Source organism: Triturus cristatus, chromosome 2_2 (assembly GCF_964204655.1).
Source record: "Triturus cristatus chromosome 2_2, aTriCri1.1, whole genome shotgun sequence".
Lineage (NCBI taxonomy): Eukaryota > Metazoa > Chordata > Amphibia > Caudata > Salamandridae > Triturus > Triturus cristatus.
Genome location: NC_140582.1, coordinates 154771071 through 154790585, shown reverse-complemented (window position 1 = coordinate 154790585; position 19515 = coordinate 154771071). Strand labels below are relative to the sequence as shown.

Sequence of the window (19515 nt, the reverse complement as noted above, 5' to 3'; positions counted from 1 at the left end):
TTAAACTATACTGCCTACCAGTATAGATGACATGTGACTCCTACACTTTCAGTCCTTTTGCTTCTGTAACATTTCCTATACACGGATTTACACACATATGATTAATTGTCTCTGTGTAATGTGTGTGTGATGCAAAGTGCTCGGACACCCGACACTGGTATGAGTGGCGCTATATAACTAATTCAATGCATCTGAGAGAGTGTGGTTATGGTGACTTGGTCACTGTTAAAGGGTGCTAGTGAGAGACTCCGTGGTGGAGGTGGTCATTGGGGGAGGGCGCCAACAAACATTGTAGCACAGGGCGCCACCAGCACTAAAGCCGGCCCTGAGTGAGCATCAGTAGATATGGTTACCCTACGCCCAATGTACTCACTGTGTACAGGGTAGGCGGGTTTTGTGCAGTAAGGCTGAAACACTTTGGCTCATGAGCATTCATGAAGTTGTGTTTGGGCCGTGTGGTTCACTGCCACATCGGTGTGAATATGAATGGACGCTTCACAGGATCAGCGGATCCCAACTCCCTGTTCTGCTAGACAGTGACCACGGTTGTAAACATTTTCTCTTGTAGAAGTGACAGGTATCACCAAGCCAACATAAAATACACATTTCAAAGTAGACATTACAGAGACAGGTAACACCTTGAGAGAACCCTACCTTCTCCCCTATTGCTGCTGCTGCTACAGTCAAAGGAGAAAATGCCTCCGTGGGCAAGGACATTTTAAGGATTTGGGGGGCCCTGGACCAAACGTATTTTGGGGGTCCCTGTTCAGGACTGCTTTGAATTTATGATCCAAATTCAGCTCTTTCACGCCCTCTTTGGCCATAGCCACATCACTGACAGTGCACTGGCGCACTCGTCCAAATTCTAATGTGTTTACATCTAATATTCGGGGATTGTGATGTGTTTTCAATATTGTAACACAGCAGTACTTCACAAATATTACTGCAAATAAGCTCTGTGATGCCCTCCCATTCCTCATATGTGAGGTACCGTTTTGATCTAAAAGAAACTTTTTTTTATGGATGCAGCATGCAACATAAACACAACATTTCTCTGCAAAATGTCTGCAAAAAAATCTCACACATCGCCCATATTAAAAATAAATTAAAGGAAAGCGGTAATTAAAACAATCTGTTTAAGAGTTATTCAAGGTCATCAGGGCAAGACTCTCTGCAGAACAGAGATGGCTCTATCAGGGGGCCCCCAGAAAGCCTGGGGCCCTGGCCAGAGCCCACTTTGCCCATTCCTTAAAACATCTCCTACCGTGGGTCATTCCTCTCATTAATATGCACCTTCTAGAAACCCAAAAGTGATTATTCCCAACAAGTGCAGTCCCTGTGGAGACACGCCCCATTTGTTGACGGTGTCCAATGAACTGGGTCTGTTTGACATGAGCACAGACTTTGTATACCTCTGATTAAGTCAGTGCCCAGCCTAAAACTGTTACTAAATGTTTGGTATTTTATGGAGATACCAGGAAAAAACAATACTTGAGGTTTTGATTTCTTGATAGAAGACACAGAAAAGCTGCTGCACTACACCACAAATGACACAGTATTGATGCTAAGAGTACATACCATGCTGTTCATTTTGGAAGACGTTGAAATTGTCCTCTGCTTCCGTAGGCTGTTGCGTTCATCTAAATGTCCTTCTTTGGATTTCAATGCTGTTCTGCTACTTCCAGAAGTGCCTTCTGAAGAAGACCTCAATCGCCTTTCAACATACCTTCCTTCTCGGAATGGACTCAAACTGCTGGCATAGTTAACTAAAAAAAATGTTAAAAAGTAAATTCTCATATAAATGCCAATCCAATCTTTCTTTACTTGGCAAATGCTGCCATAAAAGTTCACATAAATACAATTGACATAAAAAAAAATTTTAAAACGGCAAAACCAATCCAATAAAAAAGGTAAAATCTATCATAAGGCCATTCTGAATAGTGCTTAGTCAGTAGACATTGCTTGTTTTAGGACTACATAAAACACTCTACTGCCAAATGACTTATATTTCAGAATTTTAGTAAAAGATTAGCACCTTGTTAGGGAGGGCCACTCAATTTGAAGGTATACCATGGAGCATTTGCTAGCAGCAGCGGTGGGCAGTAAAATACAGTATTCAGGACCCTACACTGCCCTGTCTGATTCTCCATACTCCCATTAAGAAGCGAGACAGAGCAAACACAATCAGGGCTGATGTATTTTATCTGAGGATTCTTCATATAAATGCTGTTGAAAGCCTTGAAATCTTTCTTTCTTTAGATACAGCAAAACTACATGAAAAGTGAAAAACATTGTTAAATATTCAATCCAATCATTCTCCTCAGAAACGGGTTATACATCGGATTAGTAAAAATGCGTATAGGGCCTGATTTACAGTTAGGATACGACTCCACAGATGTGGCCGACAACCCAGTCTGCCAAACTGATGCACTGCACTCTAATGTGAGAGTCAGTCGAACCATCATGTTTCCGACAGCAGAGTCATGTCTGTCTGGTCCACAGCCAGAAATCAACACCCAATGATGACCTAACAGGTTCTGGCCATCAGTGTGGGTCCATCAGACTAGACGCACAATTTAAAGTATATTGTTGGACTTGGCCCTTTTTTCAGGGGCATCCCTAAACTTTTTGCCTTTCTCCTAGCCTTTTTTCTGACATAGTGTTGGTGGTTTTAGGAATCTGGGCACTTTAGCACTGCTGTTCAGTGTAAAGTGCGTGTGCTCCCTGTGATAAACATGGTAAGAGTGTTCCACACTTGTTTGGCCTTTTTAATTTACCTGTCAGTCCCTTGTAAAGTGGTATCTCATATACCCATGGCTGGTGAATTAAATGCTACTGGTGGGCTTGCAGATCTGATTGCGCCACCCACCAAAGTAGCCTTTCAAACCTATCTAAAGCCTCTGACATTGCAGGGCCTGTGCGCGCAGAGTTACTGCCGCTGTGACGTGGCACGTAAGGTGTGTGCCATGTCTGCGACCCCCTTTTACTACATATCAGACACCCCTAAGGTAGGCCCTAGCTAGCCCTATGGGCAGGGTGTATTGTAGGTAAAAGGTAGGACATGTACCTTAAGTGTGTGACATGCCCTGGTAGTGACAAACAGCCTTTTGGTTTCTCACTGCTGAGAGGCAGCCCTCCCATAGGAATGCACTGGGGATTCCCTGATAAATGTTTCAGTGGTAATTCTTGATATGAGAGGTGCAGCGTGGTCAAGTTTAGTATAGTTGGAATGGTAATAATAAATGCTGCGCAATGATGTGCGCAGATTTATCATAACTATTTTAGAAATGCCACTTTTAGAAGTTGGCATTTCTGTGTGCTATGTGTCTGCCTGCCTGATGTGGATTGCATGTCTGGCTTTGGAATGACAGGGGCTGGTGAGGTGTGTGTGGCTCCAGGAGGGGCAGGGTGAGTCAGCGCTAGGCTGAAGAGGGCATCTGCATTTGGAGTAGTGGGAGGAGTAGTCCCCTGACCCTGAATAGGTTTGTGCCTGCCTAGGTCAATGCTAGCTCCGGCCCCCTGTTGTGTGTCTGATGGCAGAGCCCCATCTCCCAAAGAAGGATGTGAGCACTGTAAACAGAGTGCTCCAGAACCAGTTGGAGCTGGTTCCCCCAAGCCCTGTGCCAGCGCAGACAAAGGAGAAATGTAATATAAGTATAGGGGCTGTGACCCCATGAAAGGTGTGCTGTTCTTGTGACTGGGGGCTTGTTGCTGCTGCTGGGCTCCAGGAGAAACCGCCATGAGGGACTGCCTCCCTGCTGGAGGGCCCTGTGTGCTGGCCTGCCTGGGCCCACCCTTTGTCCCCGGGACTTTGGACTCTAGCACCTTGTGAGCGCTTTACTTTTATTCTTAAGAGTGCTATATCTACTCCCAAGACGGGAGGAGCATGGGTGGCCTGCAGCGTGCTGCTGCCAAGATTGCCAGAGAGAATCCCAGCATAGGAATTCCCCCGAGTTCCTTTCAAAAGCGGGTGCCCACCCCGCATTTATGCCGCTTTGGAGCGGGTGCACATTTGGTGTTTACAGGCGGGAGCTCACCCCGCATTGTGAGGAAAGTGGGTGCCCACCCCGCAATCGCGCTTAATCAAAGGCGGGAACCTACCCCGCGTTTCGGTGAGGAGAGGAGATGCCGCCGAGTCTGACAAAACCGGAAGTCAGGCACCTCTGCCTGACTGTGGGGGGGGGGGGGGCGCGAGATGCGAGCAGAGGCCAGCCGGAAGGGAGGAGAGGTGCTGCGGTGGGTTGGCAGGGCTCCCGTGGTGACGAGAGAGCCCCACGTATGCGGAGAGAAACCGTGGTGGCAGCCTGTTGGTGTGCGGTGCTTCCAGGTGCTGGAGAGAGCCCTGTATGCTGCTCATTCCACCGCCTGCACCTGAGAGCCCAGGTAAAGTCAGGAGAAGCCCCGGTGAGTGGTAGCACATTGTCGGTGCCTGCCCCCTCCATTGCACATTGTCAGTACTCCCCGAGGCACCATTTGCCAGTGCTCACCTTTTCTCCGCACCGTGGGGGCAAGTTTATGTTTGAGAGTCCCAGAGAGGGGCTCCCCCTGAGGCACATTGTTGGTGCCCGGAGCCCCGTGGATGCTCCCTATGGCCCGGAGGTGCCCGTGCCCATTTGGCCTGTTTTATTTGGCCTCACAACTGCACCACAATTGCAGGGAGCTGCACCAGGGGGTCACTTATTGATAGAGTCCCAGTGGGGCTCTCAGGGCGCAGTTAGTGCCAGTGCCATTTTTTCCTTTGGGGGCATTTTGTTTCTTGAGATGAAGGAGTGAGATACACTACTCTGTCCCAGCGCCTGGCGCACTTTGCTTCGCTGCAATTGCAGCTATGCCCTGACATTTTGTACATAGGGCATTTGAGCCCCAGTGAAAAGCCAGTTGGCCTGGGGTCAGTTTTATTGTGCTATGCCCCATGATGATTGCGTAATGTGTTTATACTTGTGATGCCTATTACATAATGTGATTTATTGCATACTGTGTGCTGCTGATTATGCCTGATCTAATGGGATGTATGCACCATGTGTTTAGGTTGCTAAGGTGATATAATGCTATGCACAGTATTTCACCAGTAGTAACTGGTTTTGTTTTCTGAGGTCATTTTTATACCAGTAGTTACTGGTTGTGCGTTATTTACTACTTGTTACTAGTGCTTTCTAAAAGGTTCTGACAGTGGCCTGATTGGCCCTGCCAGGTGTATATAATCCCCTGTAAATATTGCCTAGTGCCAGTTGGCACAGTGTATATTGTGTGATTACAATTCTAATGTGTTTTGGATAATACAAAGGCTATTTTTATATTACCTTGTGTGGAGTTTCTTTTGTGGTTTGCCTAGTGTGTTGCTACTGTGTGTGTGTGTTGCGCAGCTTTACACATTGCCTCTGGAATAAGCCTGACTGCTCGTGCCAAGCCACCAAGAGGGTGAGCAGGGGTTATCTTCAGCATGTAACTACCTTGCCCTGACTAGAGTGGTGGTTCCTGCCTGGCTTATGCGCAAGCCCTAGCCAACCAGAAATCCCATTTCTAACATAGATAATCAAACGTATTTTTTCAGTTTGAGACTCTGGAAAAACTGTCGTTTTTCAAAAGGAAGCTTCCAGTTTGAGAGTTTGTTTTTTAACACAAACAGGTTTGTTAAGCGGCTGCTTTGAAAAGGCCATTCACCAAACCTTTGATGCCTTCAGAGGAGCCGCCATGGTGGCGGATCCTCTGAAGGCACAGAGATCTCGGCAAGGATAATGCAGATCTCCAAATATGGTAGGTGGTAGTCCAGCCACAATGGAGGGAAACATCCCTGTCCCACCATGATGGACAGCAGGCTGCCCAGCACACTTTAAATCAGGCCCATAAATATTAATGCTCTCTGAATCCCTAAACTGTATAGCACACACTAAATTAACTGTTTGTTTATTGTCTCAGTATGGTGTCATCCTTCTTTTCCAATGATGCTACTATGCACTGGATGGTCCACTTTTAGCAAAGGATCCACAACATAATGTTCATAAGACTCAGCTAACATATATAGACGCCTCTTTTCTATACCTAGCAGGGCAGATAGGTACTTTGCAATAGATACACAAAAAGGTCAAATTGAGGGAAATGCAACTTCACCCTTAGTTTGTCAGCATTCAAAATTATGGTCTGATGCTGTTGGCCAGATTTAAAAAAAATGTGGAAATGTTTCAGCATGTGGGGTTTATGAATCTCATTTGCCCGTGACCATCAACAGATGCTCATGCTCAGATGTGTAAATTGGCATGTTCCACTCGCCTTCTCACCTGAGGAGATAGCTGCCACATTTGTACACTAGCTGTGTGCTACCTGCATGCTCTGGACTCGGTTTGCTGATGGCTTGCAGCAGCTTGATAGTGGTAGGCTAAGAGTTGTTCGGATACTGCTCCACTGTTCCCGCCCAGCTGCCAGGCAGTCAGAGCGTGGGGGGAGAGAGGTGAGTGCACCAGTGAGCAAGTTCCACAGATGGCTACAGTCAGTAACAGACCCAACTCCTGCATCTTCCAGCAGCTCTGACAAGAAGGTGGTTACCTGAGCTATCTGCAGCATTGGCACTAATCTGTTTTCAGTAGGAGGAATTGCTGTCAGATTGCACCAATGTGAGTAGAGTCAAGAGGGCCCACAGCGATACCTCTGAAGGAATTGAAAGATACCAGGAATTATGAGAGCTTTCCTTATAGCCTCGATTAAGGAGCCCTTTTTGCAAATACATCATATTTAGGTATCCTGAAAAATACAACGTTCTCTTGAGAGTAGCGCAGTATAGCCAAGATAAGTCAAATGTCTGTTTCAATATCTTCATTTACCAACAAACCTATTTGAAGCAATCACCATGCTCACCATCTTATTATACTTTTGAATGACTGTACGTGCTATGAAGAGCTGACAAAGAGTTCACAAAGAGTTTATACAGTACATGTGGTAGTATGCCAGTATGAGGAGACAGATACTTTAAACTCAACTGGAAGGACTGTTTGAAGACCCCCTATTAATTGGGAGTTGGAGTATACCAAACAGAGACCAATGTAGGAGTGCCACATGATTCTCAGAAGTTGTCTTAGAAATCTCTAGAAAGAACAGAATTTAAGTCACCCATCTTTCTAGGGGCAGGGTTTATTTTGGGTTAGTTCAATTTTTAATTGCACATTTAATTTTTTTTTAACTTTTCCTACGTTTTCTTAACATTTCGCCCTAACTTTTACTAGATATCAAAATTAGCACATTTATCTGAACCTATACAAGACTTTCATCCATCCTATTGGAAAGCTGTTGACAAGGAAAATGGTAAACTCAGTGAGGAAAACAGAAACAAAGACTAGGAATGTAATAAATCCCCAGTTAACCTCAGAAGAGTTTGAAAAATACATGAATAATTATGTCCTAGGAGATTCCAGCAGTGAGAATCAACAGGAGACAAGGGAATACGTGTCAGGTAGGGACATCAGCAAGCAAAAAGAGACCAGTACACTTTGGTCCTCTGAATCATAAAATATCAAAGACTCTATGAAAAGTCAATTAAATAATATGCCATGGAGTAATAGTAGTGACTCTACAGATTAAACAAATTGACCAAGTTGAGAAACAGGGAGAGGTTAAATGTGCTGTACTACCCCATTTGCCTCCCTACACACTGGAGAATGGAGGTCAAATAGCCTCAGGCAAGCCCATTGTAGACAAATACACTTGTCACTGCACAAAATTAGACTATTACCCAAAAAGGCAATACATCAAAATGACCCATGGATGCAGATGCAAAAAGGTAACAAGATTAGAAAAAGAAATATTATGAAAGTGCATATCCACCAGGCATGCAAAGAAACCTCTGTTCATTGGGAAAGTAGAAATAAGCCTAAATGAAGGAAAGAAAGTGTGTGGTAACAGACACTGATTTAAATAGCGGGACTGTACAATATGTATTGATGTTCAATGTTATCATCAATGTTGATTATTGGCGACAAAGGAACAAGTTCAACATTAACTAACAATGTAAATGAAAGAGGTGTGTTTGTATAAAAATGATTTCCAATTCCCTTACCCTGTATCATTCTTGATGGAGGGATCAATGATGAGTAATTTAGGTGATGGTCATATTCAAAGTGTGAGTAATGGTGTTCCTGAATTACATTTAAATGATGTTCTCCCCGTTATCAATCCAAGGTTAGCTTCAACTATGTTGGGGTCAGTTCTGGACTCAATTCCTACTCTTTTAGAAAAACTAATAGGGAACTTTGATGACTTAGGCAAAGTTTTATCCCATATTAGAACACTGGAAAGTTGAGCACTCCATTGAATACAATGGAGTTCTCAGAGCTTCTAATGGCTGGTAGAAGCCTGGAGCAACATTCCAAAGTTTTTTTTCTTTCACAGCTTTTGCTGTGAACAAAGAACTCTCGAAGCCCGAGAGGATTTTAACCACTTGGACTCAAGAGACCATTTTTATTTTACTAATTAGAACATTTTACCCTCTAGGGGAGGAATGTTCTAATACCCTTAGAGCCCTCCATAGTGGGCTCTACTGGCCACTAAAGGCCCGCTCCCTTGTTAAAGGTCATTACCTTCAGCTCAGGCCTTTAACGCTGGAGCGGGCCTTTAATGGCCAGTAGAGCCCGCTACGTCGAGCTCTAAGGTTATGTTAGAAAATTTGAATGTTGGGAGCTCCATCGAGCACAATGGAGTAGCTCCAGGCTTATAATGGCCAGTAGGAGACCGGAGCTCCACCATTCCAATGTTTGTCTTTATATTGCTCCCTTTTTCATTTAGAAAATTCCATGCTTAGTGGATGGAATGCTTTACTAGCTTTATAACCCTTCTAACTTGGGTTATACCACTTGTTAAATGACCTCACCCTAGCGCCTGCGGCTCGGGTCTATAACTTGGGTTCAGGGCCTTTAACAACTGGTATAGCCTTCAGCAATGGGCTATAAGGCTATATTCTCCAAATATTCATTACCCAATGCAGATTTAATATGAAGGGGACTGGCGAACTTCAAATAGTGTCATTCACTAAAGATGATCTGGTAACAACTGAAGATGATGATCTTAAAATTCCAATAATTCAGACTCAATTTGGAAATCAAGTGAAAGACACTGAAAACTCCTCTTGCATACTATAAAAAGAAATGGAACTGGAAATAAATCTTTGAATTAATTTGATTAAGGGCTGAAGTAATTGAAGCAACTTATCTAATCACATCTACATCAGAGAATAACATACAAACCAAAAAGAGAAAAAAAGGAAAGAAAGTTTCTGATACCCATGAAGATACAAAATAATGAGGTGATACTTAATCGGAGGGAAGAATAAAAACAAAGAAAAACAAAAAAGGATAGCAACAAATTAAATTTGGTGTGGATGTTAAGCAAGATGTTACAAAAAAGGACCCAGAAATGGTAAAAATGAATCCATAGGCTCCAGAATTATGCAGCATATATCTTACATGGTAAATTGTGAACAATGCACCTTAAGCAATATAGGTGACACTCATGCGGAAAACAATAATGGTGATAATGGTATGATGAAGGCGGAATCAAGGTTTAGTGTAAAAAACAAAACTTGTAAAAAAAAACTTTGGGATTCTTGTCTAAATTTATAAGTAAATGCTACAAGCAAAACAGCCTAAAGTAATAGAGATGATCATAATGAATACCAAATGTTGAAATCAGTAAACATGCCAATTTAATTACCAGAATTCACTGAATGATTTGGAAAGTACCCTGCCAGGTGAGAAGTTTTCTGATTCTCTTATTCCAACGTTAAGGAAAAAGGCCATAGTGGGACAGCCTAGAGTAAGAAAAGATCAGAGATAATAATAATATGAAATAAATACATATAATATGGAGTTCAGATGGGAGGTGATTATGCCACTAAATGCTGAGGCTTTTACCCTCATTTTACCTGTTTAAGAGCAAGGGGGATATTTACAAGCCCCTGTCGCCATTGTTAATAGGGGGCAGTGTCAAAATCAATGGGTGTTGTGGTAGAACACCCACCGCAACACCCATTGCCCTTCCCTTTCATGCTAAATACGGCTTGAAAGGGTGCTTTATTTGCAAGGCAGCGTTAAGCCATTTTAATTGGCTTTACTGCTGCCTTGTAAATAAGGCAAGACCCCTATCGCCATCACAATGTCACTGAAAGTAACGCTGTTGTGGAGATAGGGGCTTGTAAATATGCTCCTCTGTGCTTGATTTAGAGTTTGGTGTACAAAGTGCTTTGCCTCAATCTTGGTGGAGTACCCTGTCCAGCATACTGACGGTCTACCTGATCTACTTAGATTCAGGAAGATTTTAATATTTCTGACGGTGGCGCCCCTGCTGGCTCTACCAGCAAAAACATTCACTAGACTTGGGGTGGTCCCTGTAAGTACACCAGCCTGTGTGCCCTATTTAGAGCAGAATGACACAGGTATACTTTTTCCTGTTCAAAGACTACCAGGGAAAGCCTGGTGTTCTGAACAGAAAAAAAAACAATGACCTCACACCCCACACTTTGGGAGTTTGTTTTTGAAGAATAAAAATGTGTTGATAATTCGCATATAATGGTCGGCCACTTCACAAACTTTTAGGGCCTTCAGAGGAGTTGCCATGGTGACGGCTGCTCTGGAGCCAGACATCTCTTCAGGGCCAGCGTACATCTTTAAATATGGTGAGTGGTAGTCCAGCCAGGATGATAGAGGTAATGAATCCTCTACCCTGACCAAACTCAAAATCAAGCCCTATGTGAGTAAAAACAAAGAGTTGGTGTTGATTATGACATGACGTAAATAAGAGCAAGTCTGCTTTCTAATTATGTACTTCAACAGGCTGAAAAAGAAGTACAAGAAAAGACCGTAGTAAAAAACAACTTAAGTGTGTAGAGCATTATGAACCTACTTGAGACCTCAGAAGTAGGAAGCAATAATGATATAGTGGGGATTAGTTGTGGTTAGCAAGCACTTTAGAACAAATGAAAAATCTAGTAACAGTGCATCATTGATAGTGGAATATAGTTACCGAGAACGTGGCACAGGTTAACAAGAAGTGGTTTGAAAGTGAAACTAGGTAAACAGGAAACAGCAATCACTGCACTTCAAGAAACATTGCATTTTTCAGAAATTAATTGTACTATATGTGGCAATTGGCCACAAAGCAAGGAAAGGACTCCTGGAAGACCCAAGGTGGTTTATTATTTCTAATAAACATATCATTTCAACTGGATGTGGTTCACATATGTCCTAAACTCATCAACTTTTTAACGATGTCAGTGTGTGGGAAAAAAGAGAGAAATGTATAATAATGATGTTAAGGAATATCTATATACCACCAGGTAAAGAACACAGAAGATAGTTACTATCCCTGACAAAGGTAATAGATGAAATGGAAATGGACTATGGTGGATTTCCAGTCCTTCTGATGGGAGACCTCAATGGGAAAAAACTACGGGTCCCAGAGGGGACTGTTTCTGAGGAAGTCTATGAAGATCTGGAGAGACAAGATCATATGTTATATTCCACCAGATAGATAAAAGAGATAAAAGAGATAGATAAAAGAGAAAAAAGTTGACTGAAAATGTAAAAGCATTTAATCTAGTTGTAAATAACAAAAGACTATTGTGAGATTAACCTGCAAGGCCCACATTAGAAAAAAGGGAGAACAAGTTTCTTAATTGAATATGTAATTATACCATCCCACAACTTTTCTAGTAGAAAATGGCTACATGTGGGTGAACTTTGTGGCAGTGATTATCGCACAATTAAATTGGTGATATATGTTGATACAAAAATCTGCGATCAACAGTGGTATGGTGACCACCTGTGGATAATAAACGGGAAATGGCTAAGGTTGATGAAAGAAATTACACATGTCCTGTTTGGAACAATCAAATTACACAATCTTTGTACTGAATCAGGTTGCAAGGATGAAGTTCTTTGTGTGTATAACAACGTCATTGTAAGAATTAGAGAGAAAGCATTGACAAAAGTGTGTTTGAAGAATGAATAGTATTGTGGTCAAAGGAGAAGAAGAATTGTGGTCAAAGGAGAAGTTTCATATTATGAGGGGCTAGGTGAAAACTGAACAGTAAACAGCGGGCTAAGGGTGGCAGGACGGCCAGACGGAAAGTGCATAGGCACTAGGTGGCTACCAGTGGTTGAGCGAAGGCGACCGGCGTTAGGTTGGTGCAGCTTGCTCCCTTGCGGGTGCATGCCTGTTTTTCTGCAGCTGATGACCGTCCCTAGTCTGCCACCGAACTCACTTGACAATTACATCTAATTTAACTTCTGGTGGCCCGTCACCCTGCTCCACTCCTGTGCTGTGCCTCTGTCCCTCCATCCACTACATAACTGTATTGTGGCTCACGCAGGGAGGGGCCTATGTTGCCTGTGCTGCTAATGGTGTTTCACACCCACATGGCTACTGCCTCCACTGCCTTGCTGCTCGAAAGACCCCTCACAGAGATGGCTGTAGCACCAGCAACACTTACAGTGAGCCGGTTACCCACAAGAAGGATCTTCTAGTGTGTTTGTGCCCCTTTTCCGTGGTATGTTTAGTCTACACACCGCAATTGCAGGGAAGGTGAGGAGGCATCCATACCTATTCTCTGTCATCTTGGCTGCAACTTCAGGCACCTTCCGACTCCCCCAGTCCACCCTGGTGCACTCTCAAGAAAGTGGGTGAACCGCAGGGGAAAAAGCCAGCAGTGGGTGGGGGCGCTACTGTAACTTGGGCCATTTACGCAGTTCACACCAAAGTTAACATCTAAATATCTGTAACTCAGAGGCCGCTATTCAAATCAAGAATACAGAAGGCTCAAAGCTGGACAAAGACAAGATTCTTTGCAGTAAATAAGAAGCTGTCTCACAAAGAATTTTTAATGAGGTGTAAAAATGCAAGGGCTGCTAAAAGCTTTTTGCCCCTCATTAACAGCTCACTTAATTGGTGCCCTTCATGCATGCCTGCCAAAAGCGATCTGTACTAATTATTATCAATATCAAAACAATGAAAAGCATGTTGGAGGTGGTCGGCCAAGTAATATAACTTCAGGTCTGGGACCTCCATACCTCCCTGCCCCATTCCCCTTTTAGGGTTGCCAAGCCTATTCTGCAGCGTTTGCCCACCCAGAGTAACTGAATCAAAAGACTGTCCAGTTCCCTAAAAATCCAGTGGGGGACCACGAACATTGCACCCTGTAATACGTATAAACACCCAGGTAGCACTATCATTTTAATAAGAGCAATCTTTCCCATGAAAGATAATTTCAGCGAATGCAAAAAGTCTATCAAGGGTTGACGAGTCCTTATAACCATTCCCAGATTTAAGTCGTAGGCCAGTGGTTCCCCATTTGTGACATAAATACTCAGGTATTTGACAGCGTCAAGTCTCTCACCATCCGCCCGATCATGAATAAGGTCGACTTGGTTTTATTAATGTTCAGGCCTGAATCGACACCCAATTCCTGCATAATATTCAATAGAATGGAACGGATATATCAGACTGATGTAAGTAAAGCATAGTGTCGTCGGCATTAAGCCAGACCACGTGAGTAGTATAGCCTACTCTGATGCCCCAATTATATAGCACGGTTCCGAGATGGCATGCCAATGGCTCCGTTGCGATAGCAAAGAGCAGGGGTGACAACGGGCACCCCTAAAGTGTGCCCTGCTGCAGTTTTATCTCCTCCAAAACGTATTGGCCGGTACGCACTCTCTTGACTGAGCATGTATACAATAATCACACCCATTTAATCCCATTGCAGCCAGTACCTGCCATACATTGTCCCAACTAATAGAATCAAATGCCTGCTTTATATCCCAAAAAGCAAGGGAGTATAGGTCCTCTTTCACCTGAGGGGCATGCAGTACATGGGTCAGGCGCCAAAGACTGCACAACGTATTGCAGCGGGGGATAAATCCTGACTGGTCTGTATGAATTCATTTTTGGTAAAAATGGCAGTAATCTCATCACAAGTGAATGGTTGAGTATTTTTTTATCCACATTCAGCATGGACAGTGGGCGATACGAGCCTGCTTCTATGGGATCTTTCTTGGGCTTCAGGATGAGTACAATTAGTGCTTCTCTCATGGAAGCAGGCAGGATGCCTTTTTCCAAGTCCTTCATGTACACCAGCAGAAGAGTGTGTACTAAGGGCCCTATGTAGGCCTTGTAATATTTGTCCGGCAGTCCATCTCCCCCTGACGCTCTAGCAGTCTTCAACGATTTTACCGCTAGCCATAGCTCCTGTATGGTTGGAGGCTCCCCCAAAGACTTCCTGTGCACTGAGGTGAGGCACGGTAAAAATCTAATACGGTTACGGCACAGTTTTACAGCAATGCAAAAAAGGCCTACCAATTTTCATTGTGGCCCACTAAACAAGGACATTTAATATCTGAATGGATACATATTCACTCCTTACTTGGTCGTAACATCCAAGCCAAATTCTGGCACTATATTAACACCTTAAACAATGCACCCAGCAATAGAGGGAACAATGTCCCAAAGAACAAGTGGATCAACTACGTACGCGGTGTCTATTCAGATAGAGTTACAGCCAACACTACATGCAGGGCCCAACATGTGAGTCCAAGGACGGAACCGGACAGATCATCAAAGAGGACGTCTAAACAGTCATCTAGACGTTCAGAGAAAATAGGGCACCCGGGCCCAACAGCCTTCTAGGGGCTCTGTTCAAAGCTGATCCAGAATTTTTGGCAGATCTTCTTACACACTTATATAAGGAAAACTATGCCAATATGCAGGTCCCTCAGTCCTGGAGAGGATCCATTCTACACCCCATTTGCAAAACTGTCAGTAGAGGTGATCCCGCAAACTATCACCTAATTAATCTATTAGACATTGAGGCAAAAGAATATGCAGAAAACCTACTGCACTAACTGGAGGAGTGGACACTTGTTATAACCTATTGCTGTTGTGGTGCATCTTCCTTATTAATATTCTGTCCCTTGCTGCTCAGCCATGAGTGATGTCACTTAGAATGTTGAGTGTGTGGGACTGGAGGAGTTGGCAGTTGGTAGAGATGGGCTGAGCAGCAGGGAGGCTGCTCCTGGTGGGGCTCTACAAGAGATCTTATGGGCTTATATAGGGACTTAACAGAGGCTTTACAGGAGCTCTACATGGGCATTACATGGACTTTGTAACTTATTAAATAAACCTACAACTTGTTCTAAGTGACCTGTCTACGAGACATCTTTCATTATTACAACACTGTTAGAAGTGGGGGTCTCTAGTTGGCAGAGCTATGTACCTTTTGTCCAAATAGGAACCCTTGCTTCTAGTCAGGTTAAGGGAGATACACACTTTATATAACCCCTGCTCACCCCCTGTCGTAGCTTGGCAAGAGCAGACTTATCCCAAAGGCAATGTAAACTATTTGTACATAAAACACACAGTAATACAGGGATACCATAACAAATGGACACCACACCAGTTTAGGAAAAATAAAGTGTCTTTATCTAAACTCAAAAAGACAAAAACTACAAAAATCCAACATACGTGTTATAAGATTGTGACTAAGGCTCCCTGTTTTCCGTTTTTACTGATTTTTACAGATAAATACAGACAGAAAACATGTATTTTCTTGTCTGTATTTATTTTTAAATATGGATAATAACGGAAATTGGGTTACTTTTTGAGTCATTCTAAATACAGTCTGCCATGACTGCCAGGCCAATAGCTGTGTGGATTGATATGTAAGTGGGCTAAAAAAGAAAGACATTTTTAGTAAAGAGGCTTTAACAGCAGTAGATATGCACAAGGTTGATACAGAAATTTGCATATTGTGCATTCATTTAACTTCTGCAGGTGTTTACAGCATTGAAACCTAGTAGGCATTCAAGCATGAGTGTATATTTACCGGTTAAATAAATGTGGAAATATACTAATTTCAGCATCATTTTTCCACAAAACCCTAAATAAATATGGATAAATACAGATAAAATTAGCAAAAAAGAAATATGAATAAAAACAGATGGAAATGTCAAAAAAATAAATACCATAAAACCGGGAGCTCTATTTATGACTTTTCAAAGGTTTCAAGCAACTGGATCCATAGAAAACTATGGATACATGATTTCTCACAAAGTACCTGTAGATGCGTCAAAATTCACAAGGCCAACCAGCCATAGAGATGGGAAGCTTCGAAAAACAAAGAGATGTGTCAGTTCCTGAGACCATGAGAAGGCGATGCAACAGTTCTGTTGCACGCTGGAGAAATGATGCGTCAAATCCGATCTGTAAGAGGAAGTGATGCGTCGACTTCAAGACGGTTCTCGTCCATGGGTGATGCATCGAGAAAACTTGGTACGATCCGTGGGTAGTCCGGGATGCGTCGGCGATCGATGCAACGGCATCGAGTGGCACTGCATTGGTTTCTTCAGCTGCGATCCCTCGATGTGTCGGTTATTGCAGTGGTGACAGGCGCTGTGTGAGTTCGGCAGCGCAACAGCGATGCGTGAAGATTCTTCTCGCACAGCGGTGCTGCAACGGAAAAACAGCAGCAAGAAGAGTGATGCATTGATTTCTTCAGTTCTTTGGGTTTAGTCAAGCTTCCAACAGCTGGAACAACATCCAGAGGCCCACAACTGGAATAGGCACCTCCTGGCAGGTCAGAACTCTCAGCAACAGAGTTCAGGGGAGCTGGGGGTGGAGTATTTGTGCCTCTGAGACTTCAGAACAGGAGATCAGCACACACAGCCCCCTGGAGATCTTCTTCAAGCAGGTTCAAAGCAAAGTTCCAGTTCTTGGAAGAAACAGTGTGAGACGTTGGCCTGGTATGTGATATCCACTAATTAAAGTGGGCACCTTGCACCAGTCCAAACAACCCTTATGGTGATTTAAGAGGTCAAAGTTAACCTTAGAAAACTATCCAAGTGGTAGCTGTGGAGAGCAGCCTTCAGAATTGGTTACATGAAAGGAGAACCAGACAGTAGTTATAAAAATATTTATTTATTATTATAACATACCTTAAATACCTCACAGTATCTGCTACATGCAGATAAACACAGAGCACACAATACTGTAGCACAGAAACAATCGTAATTAGCACTGATATACAGTGGTCTCCTAGGGGAGACCAAACCAAATACTAAAATAGTAGTACAAGAACCACAATTCGAGTCAAGGCAGTGTCTAGAGGATGTAGAATCGCTGGGACCCTAAGGAACCACCCGAGGGATCCCACGGCGGACGGGTGCAGTGTGTGAACACGACTACATGCTGCGTACAATTAACTGACAGAGTCGCGTTGGCAGTTTTACAGTTTAAGGACCCTTCCCAGTGGATTACGAGGAAACCCTTTGGAACATAGAAGGTTGAAGAGCCACACCACCCGTGGATACCAAAGTACCAGAATTATCTATCCCTAGGAAGCCGTATGCATAGGGTTGAAGTGTCGTCGGAAATCGTTGTCGTTCTCAATGGGAGTATTCAAAGAAATGTCACTGCTGGAAAGAAGAAAAGTGTCCGGTGGAACCCACAGGTAGATTGTTGATGGAAGGAACCTGAAAGTAGAGGGGACAGAATCTGGGTCACTTAGGAGTGACCAGGGGCTCGGTAGACGAATGCCCACCGAGGTCGGGTGCTTCAGGTGTGAAGATGGAGACCTTGACTCTACAGCTGCAGGTACCAGTAGATGTCAAAGAAGACCAGGAGCCAGATACGAGCTGTCCCACAAAGGCTGTTGAGTGCTGAGGGGTCCATGTCTGGCAGGAGCACCAACAAGTCTTGGGAGCGGCAATACACAAAGAAGGCCAAAGAAGGTTATGGTCTGGCCCAGCAAGGACCATGGGACTCACCACAGTAAGGGGAGTCAGGGCGGGCCTGGAGCAACTAGGGGAGCCCAAGAAAAGCAGTTTTGTCTCTTAGATGGACCCACAGGCCGAAGGCACAGGAGTCGCGAGAGGACCTCTAGCAGTTTCACAAAGTCACAGCTTGCAGGGCACAGAGTGTGAGGAGGCCAAAGTCCTTTGTAGAAAATGTGCAGAGAGGTTGGGGCTATCGATAGCCCAATGCACTGAGGTGAGTAACGCCAACAAGCATATGCAATTGCACAAGTACGCGGTGCACAGGGGTTTGGGTTATGCGGTCTCCATGAGGGATACTGGCCTCAAACTCAATGAGGGGGCAGCTAAACCTCAGGGAACATAGGAACCCCACTCCTGTGTTGCTGGAGCCTTCGGAGTCTGCAGGAGCTCAGGATCAGCAGACCAGTTAGTTGCGTCATGGTGCCTGAGAATGCAGGGGAGTGACTCCTTCACCCCAAGGGAGATACTTCAGTTGTCCTTGATGCTGCACAGGTCCTGCACAGAGCCTGTATGGTGCAAGGGCACAGATGATGCTTTGGACAGAGAGGCAAATAAAGTCGGGCCCAGTCGAAGTCCAGCGAAGTCCAGAGTGTCCAGACGGTCGAAGGTCAGTGATTTCTTGATCAGACTCTTGTCCACGTCAAATCTAGGGTCCAACAGCCAGGTAAGCTCTTCTGTACCCAGGGAGAGGGTTAGACAGATACAGGTGACCCTCCCAGGGGAGGGTCAGGACAGTGAGGAGGTTATTCCCATGTACTTTGTCCAGTACTTGCCAGAGCAAGAGCTCCCAGGACTGGTTTGAACTGGACTATGCACAGGGACACCAAATGTGCCCCTCGTGCAGACTTTCAGGCACTTTGGAAGTGCACCCAAACAGCTCCAATACACTAAATCCTGTCTGGGAGGTGGTCACACCTCGCTGTGACAGGATGGCTATTGTGCTTCCTTCCTCTTCTCAAGCTGGGTTCAGCAGCAGGAGGGCAGAAATGTATCTCTGGTCGGCCGCAACCATTTTGTGCTGTCCTGGCCGAAAAGGCTGGTACCTGGAAGACCAGCGACCCCATGAAGCTCGCTTCTGAAGAGTGGAATCATACCTCCCACTCCGGTTACCAATGTGGCAGTATGATTCCAAGGTGTTTGATACCAAACACAACATGGTTTGATGCAGCCGTTTTCAAGATAGCATTTTACGCAAGCATATAATGCACCTCTACCTATATGTCTGGCTGTGTTATTGACAACACGGGAGAATGGTCTACAAAGGCTGCAGGGGTGTTCTGTTCATGCAGGGGCACCCTCTCACATAAAACCCAGCACCTTGTCTTCAGGATTGTCAAGGCCTGCTATAGGGGTGACTTATGGATTTTAAGTGTAGTGACCTATAGATATAGTAAACCTATACCTAAATAAGTGGTGCATGCACCATCTTACACAGGCTGCAATGGCAATCCTGTAGTTCCATTTTGCATGGCCTCTCATGGGTGGCAAAATACATGCTTCAGCCCATGGGAGGCCTCTGGGGCACCTATGCCCTGGATACATGTGTACCATATACTAGGGACTGACAAGGGTACCCCAGTATCCAATGTGGAGTGTAGCTCAGTACATGACATGACATTTTACGGAGAAAGCAGATAGACTGGGGCCCTGGTTAGCAGGATTCCAGTCAGACTAGTCAAAAACAGTGTAACATCAAGCAAAAAGTGGGGGT

General features: G+C 44.2%; 1 protein-coding gene across 3 annotated transcripts in view; it reads right to left on the bottom strand.

The window, feature by feature from the left end:
• CCSER1 (coiled-coil serine rich protein 1) overlaps positions 1 to 19515 on the bottom strand; it is a 2282720-nt gene that overhangs the window by 1878817 nt on the left and 384388 nt on the right. For all 3 annotated transcript variants that reach the window (XM_085641140.1, XM_085641142.1, XM_085641141.1), the window contains exon 3: positions 1579 to 1766. In XM_085641140.1, the coding sequence (XP_085497266.1) occupies positions 1579 to 1766 (188 nt within the window). The remainder of the gene's footprint in view (positions 1 to 1578; positions 1767 to 19515) is intronic.